At 42.6% G+C, this 13,173-nt stretch overlaps 2 protein-coding genes across 11 annotated transcripts in view; both read left to right on the top strand.

The window, feature by feature from the left end:
• Positions 1-2,397, top strand: part of dock8 (dedicator of cytokinesis 8) — a 60,653-nt gene extending 58,256 nt beyond the window's left edge. For all 6 annotated transcript variants that reach the window (XM_023802890.2, XM_072708589.1, XM_023802888.2 and 3 more), the window contains 2 exons: positions 318-488; positions 797-2,397. In XM_023802890.2, coding sequence (XP_023658658.2) covers positions 318-488; positions 797-848 — 223 coding nt within the window. In that variant the 3' untranslated portion in view covers positions 849-2,397. The remainder of the gene's footprint in view (positions 1-317; positions 489-796) is intronic.
• Positions 2,398-3,096: 699 nt separating this feature from the next.
• Positions 3,097-13,173, top strand: part of aopep (aminopeptidase O (putative)) — a 63,151-nt gene continuing 53,074 nt past the window's right edge. For 2 of the 5 annotated variants that reach the window (XM_023802892.2, XM_023802896.2), the window contains exons 1-5: positions 3,097-3,173; positions 4,909-5,645; positions 5,958-6,124; positions 6,910-7,093; positions 7,324-7,707. In XM_023802892.2, coding sequence (XP_023658660.2) covers positions 3,168-3,173; positions 4,909-5,645; positions 5,958-6,124; positions 6,910-7,093; positions 7,324-7,707 — 1,478 coding nt within the window. In that variant the 5' untranslated portion in view covers positions 3,097-3,167. Of the gene's footprint in view, positions 4,532-4,908; positions 5,646-5,957; positions 6,125-6,909; positions 7,094-7,323; positions 7,708-13,173 lie in introns of all 5 variants that reach the window. The other 3 variants (XM_023802895.2, XM_023802894.2, XM_023802893.2) reach the window with 3 other exon arrangements.

Raw genomic sequence — 13,173 nt, 5'->3', positions numbered from 1 at the left:
GTCACAGATAATTACAGTCATTGACTATGTAATGTAATTGTATGAATCTGAATTGCAATTACTTTGTACGCTGGAGCTGATGCAGTGGGCAGTAACATAACACCAGCCAGTTGTAACGTAGGCATAACGAAGCCCTGCGTGCAGCTGTATGTGGAAGGCAGAGCGAGCACAGGCTTCCAGCCCTTGTGTTTTCTCAGCGGCCATGACATCGCCATGGAGTTACGCCGGCGGGGCATCCATTATGTAAAAAGCCCAGCCTGAGGGAATTGTGGTTCGAAGAGCGTAGTTAGCAGCCACCCCTGCCTCTGACCCCGTAGGTGTGGGGAGGCGGTGGAGAAGAACAAGCATCTTATCACACCGGACCAGAAGGAGTACCAGCAGGAGCTGAAGAAGAACTACAACAGGCTGAGGGAGAGTCTGCGGCCCATGCTGGAGAGGAAGATCCCAGACCTGTACAAATCCATCGTCAAGCCACGGACAGAAAACAGGTACAGAAACTGCCCCACATGCCCTTCATGTTGAAATACAAGCAACTGCTTCCAGGTCATGCAGAAAACAACAGGAAGTGCTATATCAATTAAAGATGGTTCCCATTAGGTGCCATCTTTATTTTAAACAATTCCAATTAGCAATGACTGAAAATCTAAGCACTGTGACCTTAAACTGGATAAGCAGCTGGGAGATGGGCAAATGATTCTATTGGATACTGTAACGAGAGAATAAGTTTGTAAAATCTATGAGCCATTTCTCTCTCCAAACCCTTGTCACCCTCTTCTGATTCCCTTGTCTTTCGCAGAGATTCTTTCAAGCGACAAAGCTTTCGAAAGACAGTAGAGGAGAACTCATGAGACCCAGGGTTACCTCCCTCACGTAAAACCCCCCTACAATGACCGGATGGGCTCATTAAGACAAGAGAGTGAGGGGAGAGGTGAAGACGGGAGAGAAATGTCAAACAGCCAGAAAACCGCCTGAAACAGACCCCCGTCTAACGGTTTCACATTGAAAAGTTCAACCTTCATCATGGGTCTCTGCCGGAAACTGGCTAAAGAGGAAATCAGGATAATGCCAATAAATGTTTTACAAAAGAATCTGGTTACTGTAACAGAGGTGCACAAACACGTAGTACAGTGTTGGTTAAGCCTAACTTATATTACAAAAAAAAAACTAAAAAGTAAACATACATTTTAAATTATAGTGAAAGCAGCATCTTTCATTTATTTTAATATATGATAATTTACCACTGAAACAGTATAAGTTCTGTATATACTGTTTGGAACAGAGGTATCCTAGAACAATCTTGTTACAAGAATGCTGGTTTCTAATCATCAGGAACACACATCTGAGAAAAAAGTTCTTCATAAACAGTCCATATGAACTCTAGAACTAAGATCAGAAACATCAGTAATAGTCAGAGTGAATGAGCTGTGTGTAAACATGGAATCTTGTTTTGTTTGTTTGCCTTTAAGGCTCTCATGCAAAAAGCATAATGCAGCTTACAATCAGTTTGACTTTCATTGTAGGTGGCAACAGTAGTCTGTGCCACTGGGATTTGAAATGCATTACCCTGGAAAAATAGGGGATATTAATAAGACCACTTGGATAATCGCAGTCACATGCAATTAGCTATACTGATCTGTAAGGTAATACTATTTATTTTGGGCACGAACATATATTTTCTAGAAGAAAACCACGGTACGGTGACCATGAATCTTAAAAAAACTTAGGCTTCATATTTAAGAAAATTGCAGCTAGTGCTACTGAAAACAAGAAGTGGCTTCATGCTTCGTTGGTTAAAAGTAATGTGACACAATAGAATATAGTATATGGTGTATGTGATTGTTGGTGCTAGAGAGATTATCCTTAACCATACAATCGAATGTGAGGTATGACTGAAACAATTAAAAGCAATACAGATACAAGACATATCAATGTACTAAATTATTTTATGAGTGTATATAGAGGAATCTCCATCATATAAGCAATTTTTGTATGTTTTATTTTGACAGAAATTTTACTGTATTTTTTATTGTAAAATTAGGTCTAAACTTGGTTCAGTTAAGATATTTTAAAGCTCAAAGTGGCATTGTTATATGGAAAGGGAATTTTATTTTAATAGAAAGCATAAAAATAGCAATTGTAAGTTAGTCAGGAAAAAAAGTATTTTTATTCCAGTTTATAAATAATCATATTGTCTGTTACAAGAAACTTTGCTGCTTTATAAGACAAAACCTGTGGTATTATTAACAGAAAAATTAAGCACTGGAAACTGTTTTGGCAATGTTTTATGTATTTTAGAATACTGTGATGTTTTACATGCGCTGTAAATGGGCTCAGTGTAATTGTAATATGATGCACTCGATAGATGTTTTTTTCCCAAATAAAAACATGTTATGTACATATACTGTGTTTCGTCTAAATAAAAATATTTTCAGGTCCATAGCAGTGTAACCGAGGGTATCTTAATTCCGGTCCTAAATAAGCTATGGGAACACAGACTTTTGCTACAGCCAGCTTCCTAAAAAGGACTGGCCCAGATGTTGTAAAACACGTAAGCCAGGGTCTCAGTGACCTGGAACCTATCCCAGAAACCACTAGGTGTACATCACACACATCCTGAATTGGATGTCAGTCCAGTAGAGGGTACACGTGTTAAGAAATGTGTATTGGCCAATTCACCTGAACATCTTGTTTTTGAACTGCGAGGAAAGGTATATTCTAGCTTTCCATAACAACCAGCATAGAAATGTGAACAAGACTAAAATTTACAAACGTTTGAAGAACGTTTATGTTATGGGATAACAAAATCATTCTTTTAAATCAGTTTTTGGACAGGTTCCTTTCGGTTAGTAATAACCTAAAAAGTCAAGAGATTCAAGTGTCGAATACCAGTTCATACTCGTTCAGATGTCAGACACCCAGAATAAGGTGCCCTGACTTAAACCCAAATTAATTCTTACTTTGTAAAAACAGCCATTTCACACATAAAACCACAGTAAATAATGGTCGCGATTGCCGAACCTCCCATATTTTAGCAAAGAACTTCAACAGATACTTGCCTTCCTATAACTTTACATTTCAACAGCCACCACTAAAAGCGCCTGAAAGTACAACTGCGCTTCCGGTCGCCGAGAGATGACGACTTCCGCTGGAGGCGCGAGCTCGAGCTGATGCAGGTCGCCTGTAGTTCTTTGGGTTTGTGGTCGAGTCCCGTTGTTACCGTTTCAGTCTGCAGTGGTTGAGATGTTTTGATCAATTTGTGTAACATCTGGTTGAATTTGAAGTTTAAAGATTGCCTTTAGTAGCAACTTAAGATAGCCAGTTAGGCGGCTTTTCGTTAACATTACTTTGCTGCGCTTTAACATTATGCGTTTGCCACCTTTAATAAAGGCAGCTAAGTGCGTTTCGTTGGCTGGCTTTGTAAACTGCAGTTTTACACAATTCATTACTTAATACAATTTGGTAATTTAGACAATCAGCTACCCGTTAAAAACATGCAGCCATGTTTGTTTCGAGTATATTAAATTCGAACTAGTCAGTTTTCTTTGGTTAAGGTTGCCAGTGGCTTCATCTGCCATATTTTCCCTCGGGTGTCGCTTCTTTCGTGTTTTCCCCCGTTAAATACGTAAACAATAAATACACCCTATAGTGTGTAACATGAATACAGGAAATGAACGTTTTCGAATAAAATCATCATGATAATATAATACTTAAGACGTTTTCTTGTCATAACAGAAGAACAGGTTTTGTGCATGGGCGTTATGAATGGATTTTTAAAGTGCTTATGTATGAATGCATTGTACCTCAATATCCACCTAGCATCTGAAAGTAGTTTAATTTGTACATTTGCATTAAACTGAAACAATAGGTAGGTAAATCTTGGGAGGCGTCACTTAATTTACACACATGCGCACACTCACACAGACACACACATAGACATACGCACACACACAGGTTTTGATATGCTTATTACACCTTTTTTTGTGTGTCTTTTGACACAGACAATAGCATGTATCCTGCTGTGCAACTTGAATTGTAAAAAAACATATAACGACTTCAATTGGTTGACAGTATAGCGTTTGGAATGTCTATGTAAATCGAGCAGTAGTAACACATGATGCAGGTTGTAATACCGTGATAGGTGACACTGTCAATGATGTGGCAATTCATAAAATATTTTATGGTTCCAATCGCAGATTGCGTGAAAATCTTTCTGCTCTGTTCCAGGAGTTAATTTTGGGCTGTTTGCTCTAGGCTCTTGAGAGTCACGTTTCAGGACTCTCGCTATTTAATTAATCTTACAGCCCTGTTCTGTTGAACTGTAAACTGACCCAGACTTCCTCTTGGTGCTGCAGCATCTGCAGAGTACTTATTTGCAGCTTGGTGTGGAAGGAGGGCGCTTGACTCTCTGTCCTACTTTTCTGAACCCCGGAAACCACTCTCTTAATCATTTAGAATTATCATATAGTTGCTAAGTACTTTACTTTTGTGTGTGGTACCAGGCGTTGACTGTTTTGAGACACTCATCAAAATGGCAAGTGTTCTCACATTACCTGTAAATTACATTTAAACCTGTTTTAAATCTATTTATGTCACGACACATTGCAGCATGGATGGTTAAAAATTAAGCACTGGGTGTAGCCACTGTCATCTTATTCAGGAAACATTTTGATTCAGTGATATCTAATTGTGCGTTCTCGAGAAGCATTTCAAAGGGCACAATAGCGAATGTTTTCATTGATTTATTCTGTTTCATTAAATTGTGGTGATATTTGTCAAGTAAATCTCCAATTGCTATAGAGGCAAGTTTTATGAGGTCATGTGACTCTAATAGTGTATGTTTAAATTGGCACATTGCAATCAAACTGCCATGTCCAGCCAATTATTAACTTAGACTTGCCTGTTCTGCAGTGTTCTGGGTCCAACATGGAATCGGGACACGAGATGAGTTTGCACCTGGACCCCAATAGAGATGACCTGCCACTTAAGGCAAACACCAGCCAAATGTTAGTGCGACACTACGTGCTGGACTTGAAGGTTCACCTCGAGAAGAAGGTCATCATAGGCAGTGTGGTCCTGTTCTTGGAGGTGGCAAAAGGTGCTGAGGAAATTCAGAAGTTCTCGGGGGTGGCCGGACATCAAGAGGCCCCCGAATCCTTAGACACAGCGCTCCTGGGTGATAATGGACAGCATGCTTCACACACAGGCTGTTGTCATAGTGATGATTCAGAGGAGGCCCCCGGGGAAGGCAAAAGCAATGGTGACTTTACGCTGGTGCTGGACTGCTGCGACCTGGCTGTGATGAAGGTGGAGGAGGTGGATGTGGCCTCTGTGCCAGGAATGCAAGTGCTACAAGAGACCGGAGGCAAGGGTCTTTGTCCTGCCTATCCTTCCATCCCTCTCCTGCATAAGCTTGTCCATCTGCCTTCAACATGCTGGGAGCAGCAGCATGACCTGTACCGACAGTGCAGCCAGGCTCCAGCTCCTGGGAGAGCGGAGGAGTTCCTCTTCAGCACTGACCGCTGGAGCCTGCAGATTTGGAAGAGGGGGGTTCCGACTCCCCACTGCTTCCCTCGGTGCATCAGGATCTGTTACGAGACCAAGTGTGAGGGAACGTCGGTGAGGTGGACCAAGGACCAGAGTGGCAAGTGGGTGTTCCTACTGTGGTCTCATTTAATTAATAAATAAGTATAATAATCCCTCTGGAATAAAGGCATATGCCATGTAAGTTTCCCAAAAGAATTACTTTAATACTACTAATAAAATTATCGGTTTATTGTGGTTAAGTGATTAAGCGCTGCTTGATACTTAATCTTAGTCTTTTTATGACTTTTTGGGCTGATCGTAGATTCAGCACTGGAATACGGACTCTTCTGTGCTGGAGTCCTATCAGTGATATAGCTTTGGGTGAATGTATTAGGGTCCAAGTTTAATGCCACCTTTATGCTTATCTCTTATAGGTCTTGTGTTTACACCATGGGTTCCCCAATCAACAACAGGGCCCTTTTCCCATGTCAGGAACCCCCAGTTGCCATGTCAACGTGGCAGGCCAGAGTGCATGCTCCCAGTGAATGTACGGCCTTGCTGAGCGGGGAGAATGAGGCCCTTCCTGTTCCAGAAGAAAATGGTACTAATTGCCTTTCCCTAAATGAGTGTTTGTCTGAACGTGTCGTGGGTTTTCTGTATCTGAGATTTATCTTGCCTTTGGTGTGGGGGGTGGATGTGGTTGCTTCGCACTTTGAAAGATGAGTTTGATGAGTGTTGGGTTTGGCTGGTGGGAAAGCAGTGTGTGGCAGGTGGCCAGCTGGGACACACCTACCTGTAGGTCGATCCCTTTCTGCCTGCTGTTATCGCAGCAAACTCTGAATCTGGGTGTGCATCACACCTTAGATATGTCAAAGGGAGTCCTGGCTATCTCAAAGTAAACTCACCAAAAAACAATCTAAAGTTATCTTTGCCATTGAGCACGGTTGGGTGCTTCTTGCTATCTGTCACGTTTTGTAGGATCTCCCCCAGCCTCCTTGCTGTGTACCTTCCTGGGACCTGATTTTATGACTGACTCACCCATAACATGACTCATATCTACAGGCATGCTAGTGTTTAAGTGAATCTTCTACCATGACAAAAACTGGGTTTGGTTTCAAGATGAGAGAGATTAAGGGAAAGTGTCTGGTACTCTGACCAAGCTTGTTTACTTATTGCGAAAATAAAAAATGTTAACATCACTAAGAAAGTATCTGACTCTGTGCAGGTCACTGATAGATGTAACAGCCCTAAAGCAAAATGTAATTAACCTTCATGTGTGCCCTTTGCACAGTAAAGGAGTCTTTGGTGCCCTTGTTTTGTTTGCCAGTCTTCTTGTTACTATATCATTGTTGAAGAGACAATTTGGACACTTTCTGGGCTTTTCAGGGTTCTCGCACTGGGATTATTATGTCACAATGCCAATGCCTGCCTCTACCTTCACCATCGCGGTGGGGCACTGGGTGGAGGCCAGGGTGAGACCAGCCCCAGGAGAACCGACAGACTTGTTTTCGGAAACAAAGCCCCATTCAGGCGAGGGGTCCACTTGGGATTGTTCTGCTCAACCCAGCAGGTGAGCAGGTTTGCCTGACCTGAATGAGTATTTCTGCATGTTAACTTAAACCCATAATGCACTGGATCCAGCTATTTAGAATGATAAGGTATCAGTATAGCTTTATCATTCAGAATATGGCAAGAAAGTACAAATATGTATCTGAAATCATTCTCAGAGACTCTGTGCCATATGGCTAAGGGAGTCTGCTGTTTGTGCGGGCCGGTAGAATGTGATTCTTTGCGTTGCAGAGTTTATCGGAACCAGAACTCATGCGAAGAAAACTTGGCTGGCAGGAGTGTGGGTGCAAACCTGAACTGTAGGATGGAGAATTCAGGTCTGGGCAACGTGGCGTCAGAGCAGCCGTCTGCAGCCGAGGACTCTTTCCTGGCCGGGGTCCTGTGCTCCCACGTGGATTACCCCTGCCGCTTCACCAGCGCTGCTGCACTGCTCCAGGAGATCATCCCGTACCGTGTCTTTGCCCCGTCCCAGCTCCTGCGGCAGGCGGCGGCCGTTCTGCCTCCCCTGCTGGCCCCCTGCCTGGCCGCCGCCCGCGCCGTCCTCGGGGTTCACCCCTTTGCACGCCTGGACCTGCTTGTGGTCCCCGCCGAGTTTCCCAGCCTGGGGATGGCCAGGTAAATCCCTCTTCCCCGTTCTAGCCGACCCACGCCTTCTCGGCAGCGCATATCCCTGGTGAGTGCACGTGCAACGCCATCTTCTGGTGCACACGTGTTCCGCCGGCACGTGTTCCGCCGGCACGTGTTTCCCGGCCAAGACAAGTAAACGTAGCTGCGGATGGTTTGGTAGCGTAGCGACAGACGTCTGCCTTCAGCCCGTAAACATATGCTTTTTGAGATGCCGCGCATCTCCTCGAGCAACACATGGTGGTGATCAAGGTGAAAATGATTCCATAAACTTTTTTTGCTGCTGCATTGCCTGTGAGGTGTATCCGTGATCCCCTGTAGTCACGTGACGGAGGGCATGCTGTGTTGATGCAGTGCTCTACACCAGGAGGATAGGTCCCGATCCACCAGGTTCTGTGGTCTACAATAATGTTTCTCAACCCAGTCTTTGGAGACTGCCAGATAGTTCACATTTTTGTTCCCTCCCAGCCCCCATCGCACCTGTACCAGGTAATCTGTGCTCCTGATTGCTTCATTGTTTGGTTCAGGTGTGCTGGGAGGGAGTAAGAATGTGGACTGTCCTGGGGGGCCCCGAGGACCGGCTTGAGAAACACTAGCCTGCACTGTGATGCGTCGACACAGGGTAGCCATTCTGTTTGAAGGTAACAGGAATGGTCTTCGCAAAGCAGCGTGTGGCTTCAGTTTGCTTCATGTGTTACCAGCCACTCTAGCGAACCACAGCTTGAATCTTTCCGATTCGCAACCAAAAAACTATGTACAGTGGGAGTATGTTTGGCCTTTATTTTCACAGTCTGTTTTCCACTGCTGGGAAAAAAAAGAAAAACTAAAGTTAGATGAGGAATCAGGGCAATCAGACAGGTGCTGTACAAAGTCTGTTCGTGGGCTCTCCATGTTCTCTCTGTTTTTACTCCGTCAATAAACGTAACTTTCAGCTCGATCGCAGCTCAGAGGTGCCATGCATTCACTGAACTCCGGCAGGCAGCGCTGAAAATCGAAGAGCCTTTCTTTTCTGATAAAGGTTGGTCGGCACCTGGGTGGCCGTCACAGGAACCTCTGTGTTCTTCTCCAGATTTCTCCTCTTCGGTGCCAGAAGAAATGAGGTCATCACTTTGAGCCCTGGGCTGGGATTCGTCATTCTGAGGGATAAGGCAGTGAATAGACCTACTTTAGCCTTGGCCCTAAGCCAGTATGACAGGCATGCTCACCTTACGTGGAGGGCAGAAGGTGGAGAGACTTAATTCTTTCTACTTTTTGGGCAGTACAGCTTTCTATAGGTTGATGTTTTTATTTTTTTTGAAACACTGAAATGTGGAGTGGCAGAGATAATAAGCTTGATTTTCATGGAGTCCTTGTGGGGGGGCTTCCCTGCAGTGTGGTTTTCACGGTACTGGCAAACTGCCGGACACCTCTAAGTGGTTTTCATTTATTTACATTTATTTAGCAGATGTTTTTATCTAAAGCGACATACAATTGAGAGAGCAGGGTCAAGCAGTCCCTGGAGCAGTTGGGGTTAAAGGTCTTGCTCACCGACCCACAGTAAGATTATCCTGCCGGCCACAGTGGTAACCTTCTGATGACAGGCACAGAGCTGTAACCCGCAGTGCTACACCACTGCCCACACCATATTCATTCCCCTAACCCCAGGACTGAACCCGGGTCCTTCAACACCACAGCAAAACCAGCTGAGCTCATGTAGCTCTTTGGCTCTTTATGTTTAGACCTCTGTGAATGCTACAGTATGCGTTGTTGTTACACAGTCTTAGGCCACACCGACAATTGCAATAAAATACAGAATTTCTTCTATTCTCCAAAAAGTTACTGATACTATGTAGAGTGGCTAGAACACAGCGTTGGTTCCTAAACCTCTTCCCAGGGGCACTGCAGCCATTCCATGTATTTCTTAAATTTCACCTACCAGCTCAATTAATTAACTTAATTGGTGAATTATTTTAGTGATTTATTGATCAGTCAGACAAGGTGTGCTAGTGTTCAACAAATGCATGGGTATATTGGATGGTAACTGCAAATACTGTGGGGTCAGCTTTAGATCAGGGGTGGCCAATCTTATCCGCAAAGGACCAGTGTGTGTGCAGGTTTTTGGGATAACCTTTATGTCAGCTGATTAAACCCAGGTGTGAGGACTCTTAAGCCAATCAATCCTCTAATTAGTGGATTTGCAGCGAAAACCCGCATACACACTGGCCCTTTGTGGATAAGATTGCCCACCCCTGCTTTAGATGTTTAGAAAGGCTTACGCTAACACACTTTGACATCATCATACACTCAGAATAAATATAACTTAAGCATCATTTTGTTTGCCGGCTTGAAACTTTTACACAATACTGTAGTTGCACAACAAAACTGTAAATGGGCAGGGTGGGGTGGTCAGTGAAGAAATGAGAAGTGGGGGGGGGGGGCAAGGGCAAGCCTCCAATCCCCCAGGAAGTGGGAGAGGATGTGTGGATTAAACCAGGCAACAAAAGCCATTAGCTCCTGGAAGCACTTCAGACGTGGGAGATATTTAATTTGAGCTCCGTGAAGTATGCAGGCCTGGTGTTCTGGGGCGAAGCCAGCTGCTGCCTTCTTTATGTGCTACCCCTGCGTCTACTGTGGCCCCCTTTTCGCCAAGCAAGGGCAGGAAGCGAAAGATTAGGGAGCCAAGTTGGGACAGGCCTGGGAGCGCGGCCTCCTGCCTCCGCCCCACCTCTGCGTACGGAACACAAACATCCGCCCACACACAAACACGCGCATGCAATACGGGCTGAGCAGCTTTTTACTTTCTTTTAAGTTCCGAAAATCTTCTTTTAAGGACATTGGTGCATGGGAGGATGCCTACAAGTTCTACCTAATGAATATTTGTGGACTAAGACAGATCTTTATCTTGGCTGTTTCTGAGGGTTCGGTTTATGATAGATTGTCATGCCTGGATTAGGGAGCGTGCTGACCTTAGACCTTACGTTTCCAGCATTCATCTACGCCTTCTGCCTTTCTCTCTCGTGCAGTACTTCATGTTCCTCAAACCTTTCCTCAGTAGTGTACAGAAGACCATTTAAATTATGTTCAAGGGAATACATGAACTCATCAAACATTTAAATGACAGCATCCATTAGGGCAGGACAATTAATCGAAAATAAATCAGAACTGACATTCAGAATCTTTAATCAACATAATCTTGCCCATGTCGGTTATTTCGGTTTTTCGTTTTTATTCTGTTAGTACTTTCCCCAGTGTGTGTTCATGTACTGTCCCCTTTAACTATTCCACCACGTGTATTGTCACGTGACTCCGCCCCGTCCAGTCTGCAACATAGAACAGGATGGAGGAGAACTCAAACACTGAGTCGACTGAGAGAAAACAAAAATGGCCATGTCTGTCATTTGGACATATTGAGGCTTTAGTGAAGTTGACGCCGAAAAAAAGATCAAATGTAAACACTGCAGAGAAACAGCTACCAAAGCTAATACAACTAATTGGTTTCATCACTAGCAATATTTAAAATACAGTGGAAACCACTTATAGTGATCATGGTTATAGTGATCAACCGCTTATATGGATCAAAAAGCTTGAGACAGAACCTTTCCTGTACGAATGCTGTTTAAGTAATTTGCTTATAGTAATTAAGTAGTCCGCTTATAGTGTTCATTTTGGGTCTTTTTACATATAACAACATATGGAAAATTTTTGAATTACGATTCTTTTTTTTTTGTACTTGCCTACTTTGCCTTGTGGTAACCCATCTGCTTCTGTCTAGCTACCTGAAGCTAATGCTGTGTGCACAGAAAACATGATGGGAAAAAGAAAGTCATTTTCTCTCAACTATGAATATAGACTCATCAAAGTTTATGATAAACTGCCAAAAACAAGCCATAAACTACAATAAACTCTTTTTTTATGTATAGTACTGTATTGTATTGTAGAGTATTTGAATTATACACAGTTCAGTCATTTCAGTTGTGCAATACTATAATTTGAAAAGCATTTGAAACAGCTGTACTCTATTTTGAAAGTCAACAAAATTCAGTAAATAGCGACATCCGTTTTATCATCTTATATTTGTGTAATAAATATAATAATTAAATGGTAATTTTCCTCAGACCTAAATAAAAAGAAAAAATCAGTTATAATGATCATCTGCTTATAATGATCAATTTCACCCAGACAGATATGATCACTATGAACAGTTTATTTTGTTTGCAAAAAATGCAAACTATTTATTTTCTACGTTTTTAGGGAACTTGCTTTATGCATTACGACTAAAATGTGACCTTTTTCATAAGACGTTTTAATTTCAAGTGATTTGTGCTTTGATTTCAGTTGTTCGAAATACTCATTAAGTAATTATAAATGGTTCATCTGTGTGTTTCCTTCAATTATTTTAAAGTCATAAAGAAAAGATATACAGTCTCATTAGAAAAATATCACAGCTATAATAGTTGAGCATATTTACATCAATACAGGACCGTTTCTTGTCAGCATGATGTGTTCACCCAGTATTCGACTGGCATGTGTGGATCTTCACAGTAACTGTTCTTCAGTATGCAACCCACTAAATTTCCCACTAATTGTAAAATCTATCTGTGACAAATATATTTTTTAAACCTGCTACAATGAAAAGTAATCGTAAGCTGAATTCAATCCATGCAACATGCAGTTAAGTATTTAGTTCTATCTTTTTTTCCTAATAATTCATTTTACTATAAAAAGATTTGTAGCAGTGTTTCAAAGTTTCATCACCCCTGATGAATTATGGTTTCCTCCTTTGAGTTGTGCCTCGGTTACTGAAGGCAAGTAGATTTCAGCCCTGCGTCAACTTCACTATCTTTTACAGTGGTCACAGGTTGAAGAACCAAGCGATTTAGCGAGTTGGATATGGAAGGAATTGCCATTAAAACATCCTGCGGTAAAAACCAGACGAAGGTCTTGCAAAAACCAGATGTATTCTGTTTTGTTAAGTTATGATTTTTTTCTGGCAAGACCATAATTCTCTACATTTATTTAAAATTCCCTCTCGCTTCCCTCGTTCCTTGCTTGACATTTGAGCCCCTCTCGAATGTAGCTGTTGTAATTAAGGTATTTAACTGCTTTTGCTGCTATGAGAAATCCATTCACTCATTTTCTATAACCACGATAGGCTGAGCCATTATAAGCTGTTTCATAAAAACACAGTTGGTCTGGTGATGTTGCACTGACATGCCACCATCTGCTGCTTCCTGGCAGGAGACTCATCAGGTACCGACAGCCTGTCAATGTTGGGTGAGAAAAGATGTCAATGACTGGCGATGGGTGGATGGGTGGAAGCGTGTGCTCTAAAACCCTGCTATCCCAGCATTGCTGACTCGGAATCAGGAGAGAAGAACAACACAAGCATTAGTAGTATGTAGGTCTGTACAATATGCAATGGTAATATCAACATTGCCTATTATGTACATAGCAAGGACCATGATGGTCAACTGGGTT

This window comes from Paramormyrops kingsleyae, chromosome 2, assembly GCF_048594095.1.
Source record: "Paramormyrops kingsleyae isolate MSU_618 chromosome 2, PKINGS_0.4, whole genome shotgun sequence".
NCBI lineage: Eukaryota > Metazoa > Chordata > Actinopteri > Osteoglossiformes > Mormyridae > Paramormyrops > Paramormyrops kingsleyae.
Note: the sequence above shows the minus strand (reverse complement) of the source record. Positions and strands in the feature narration are given on the sequence as shown.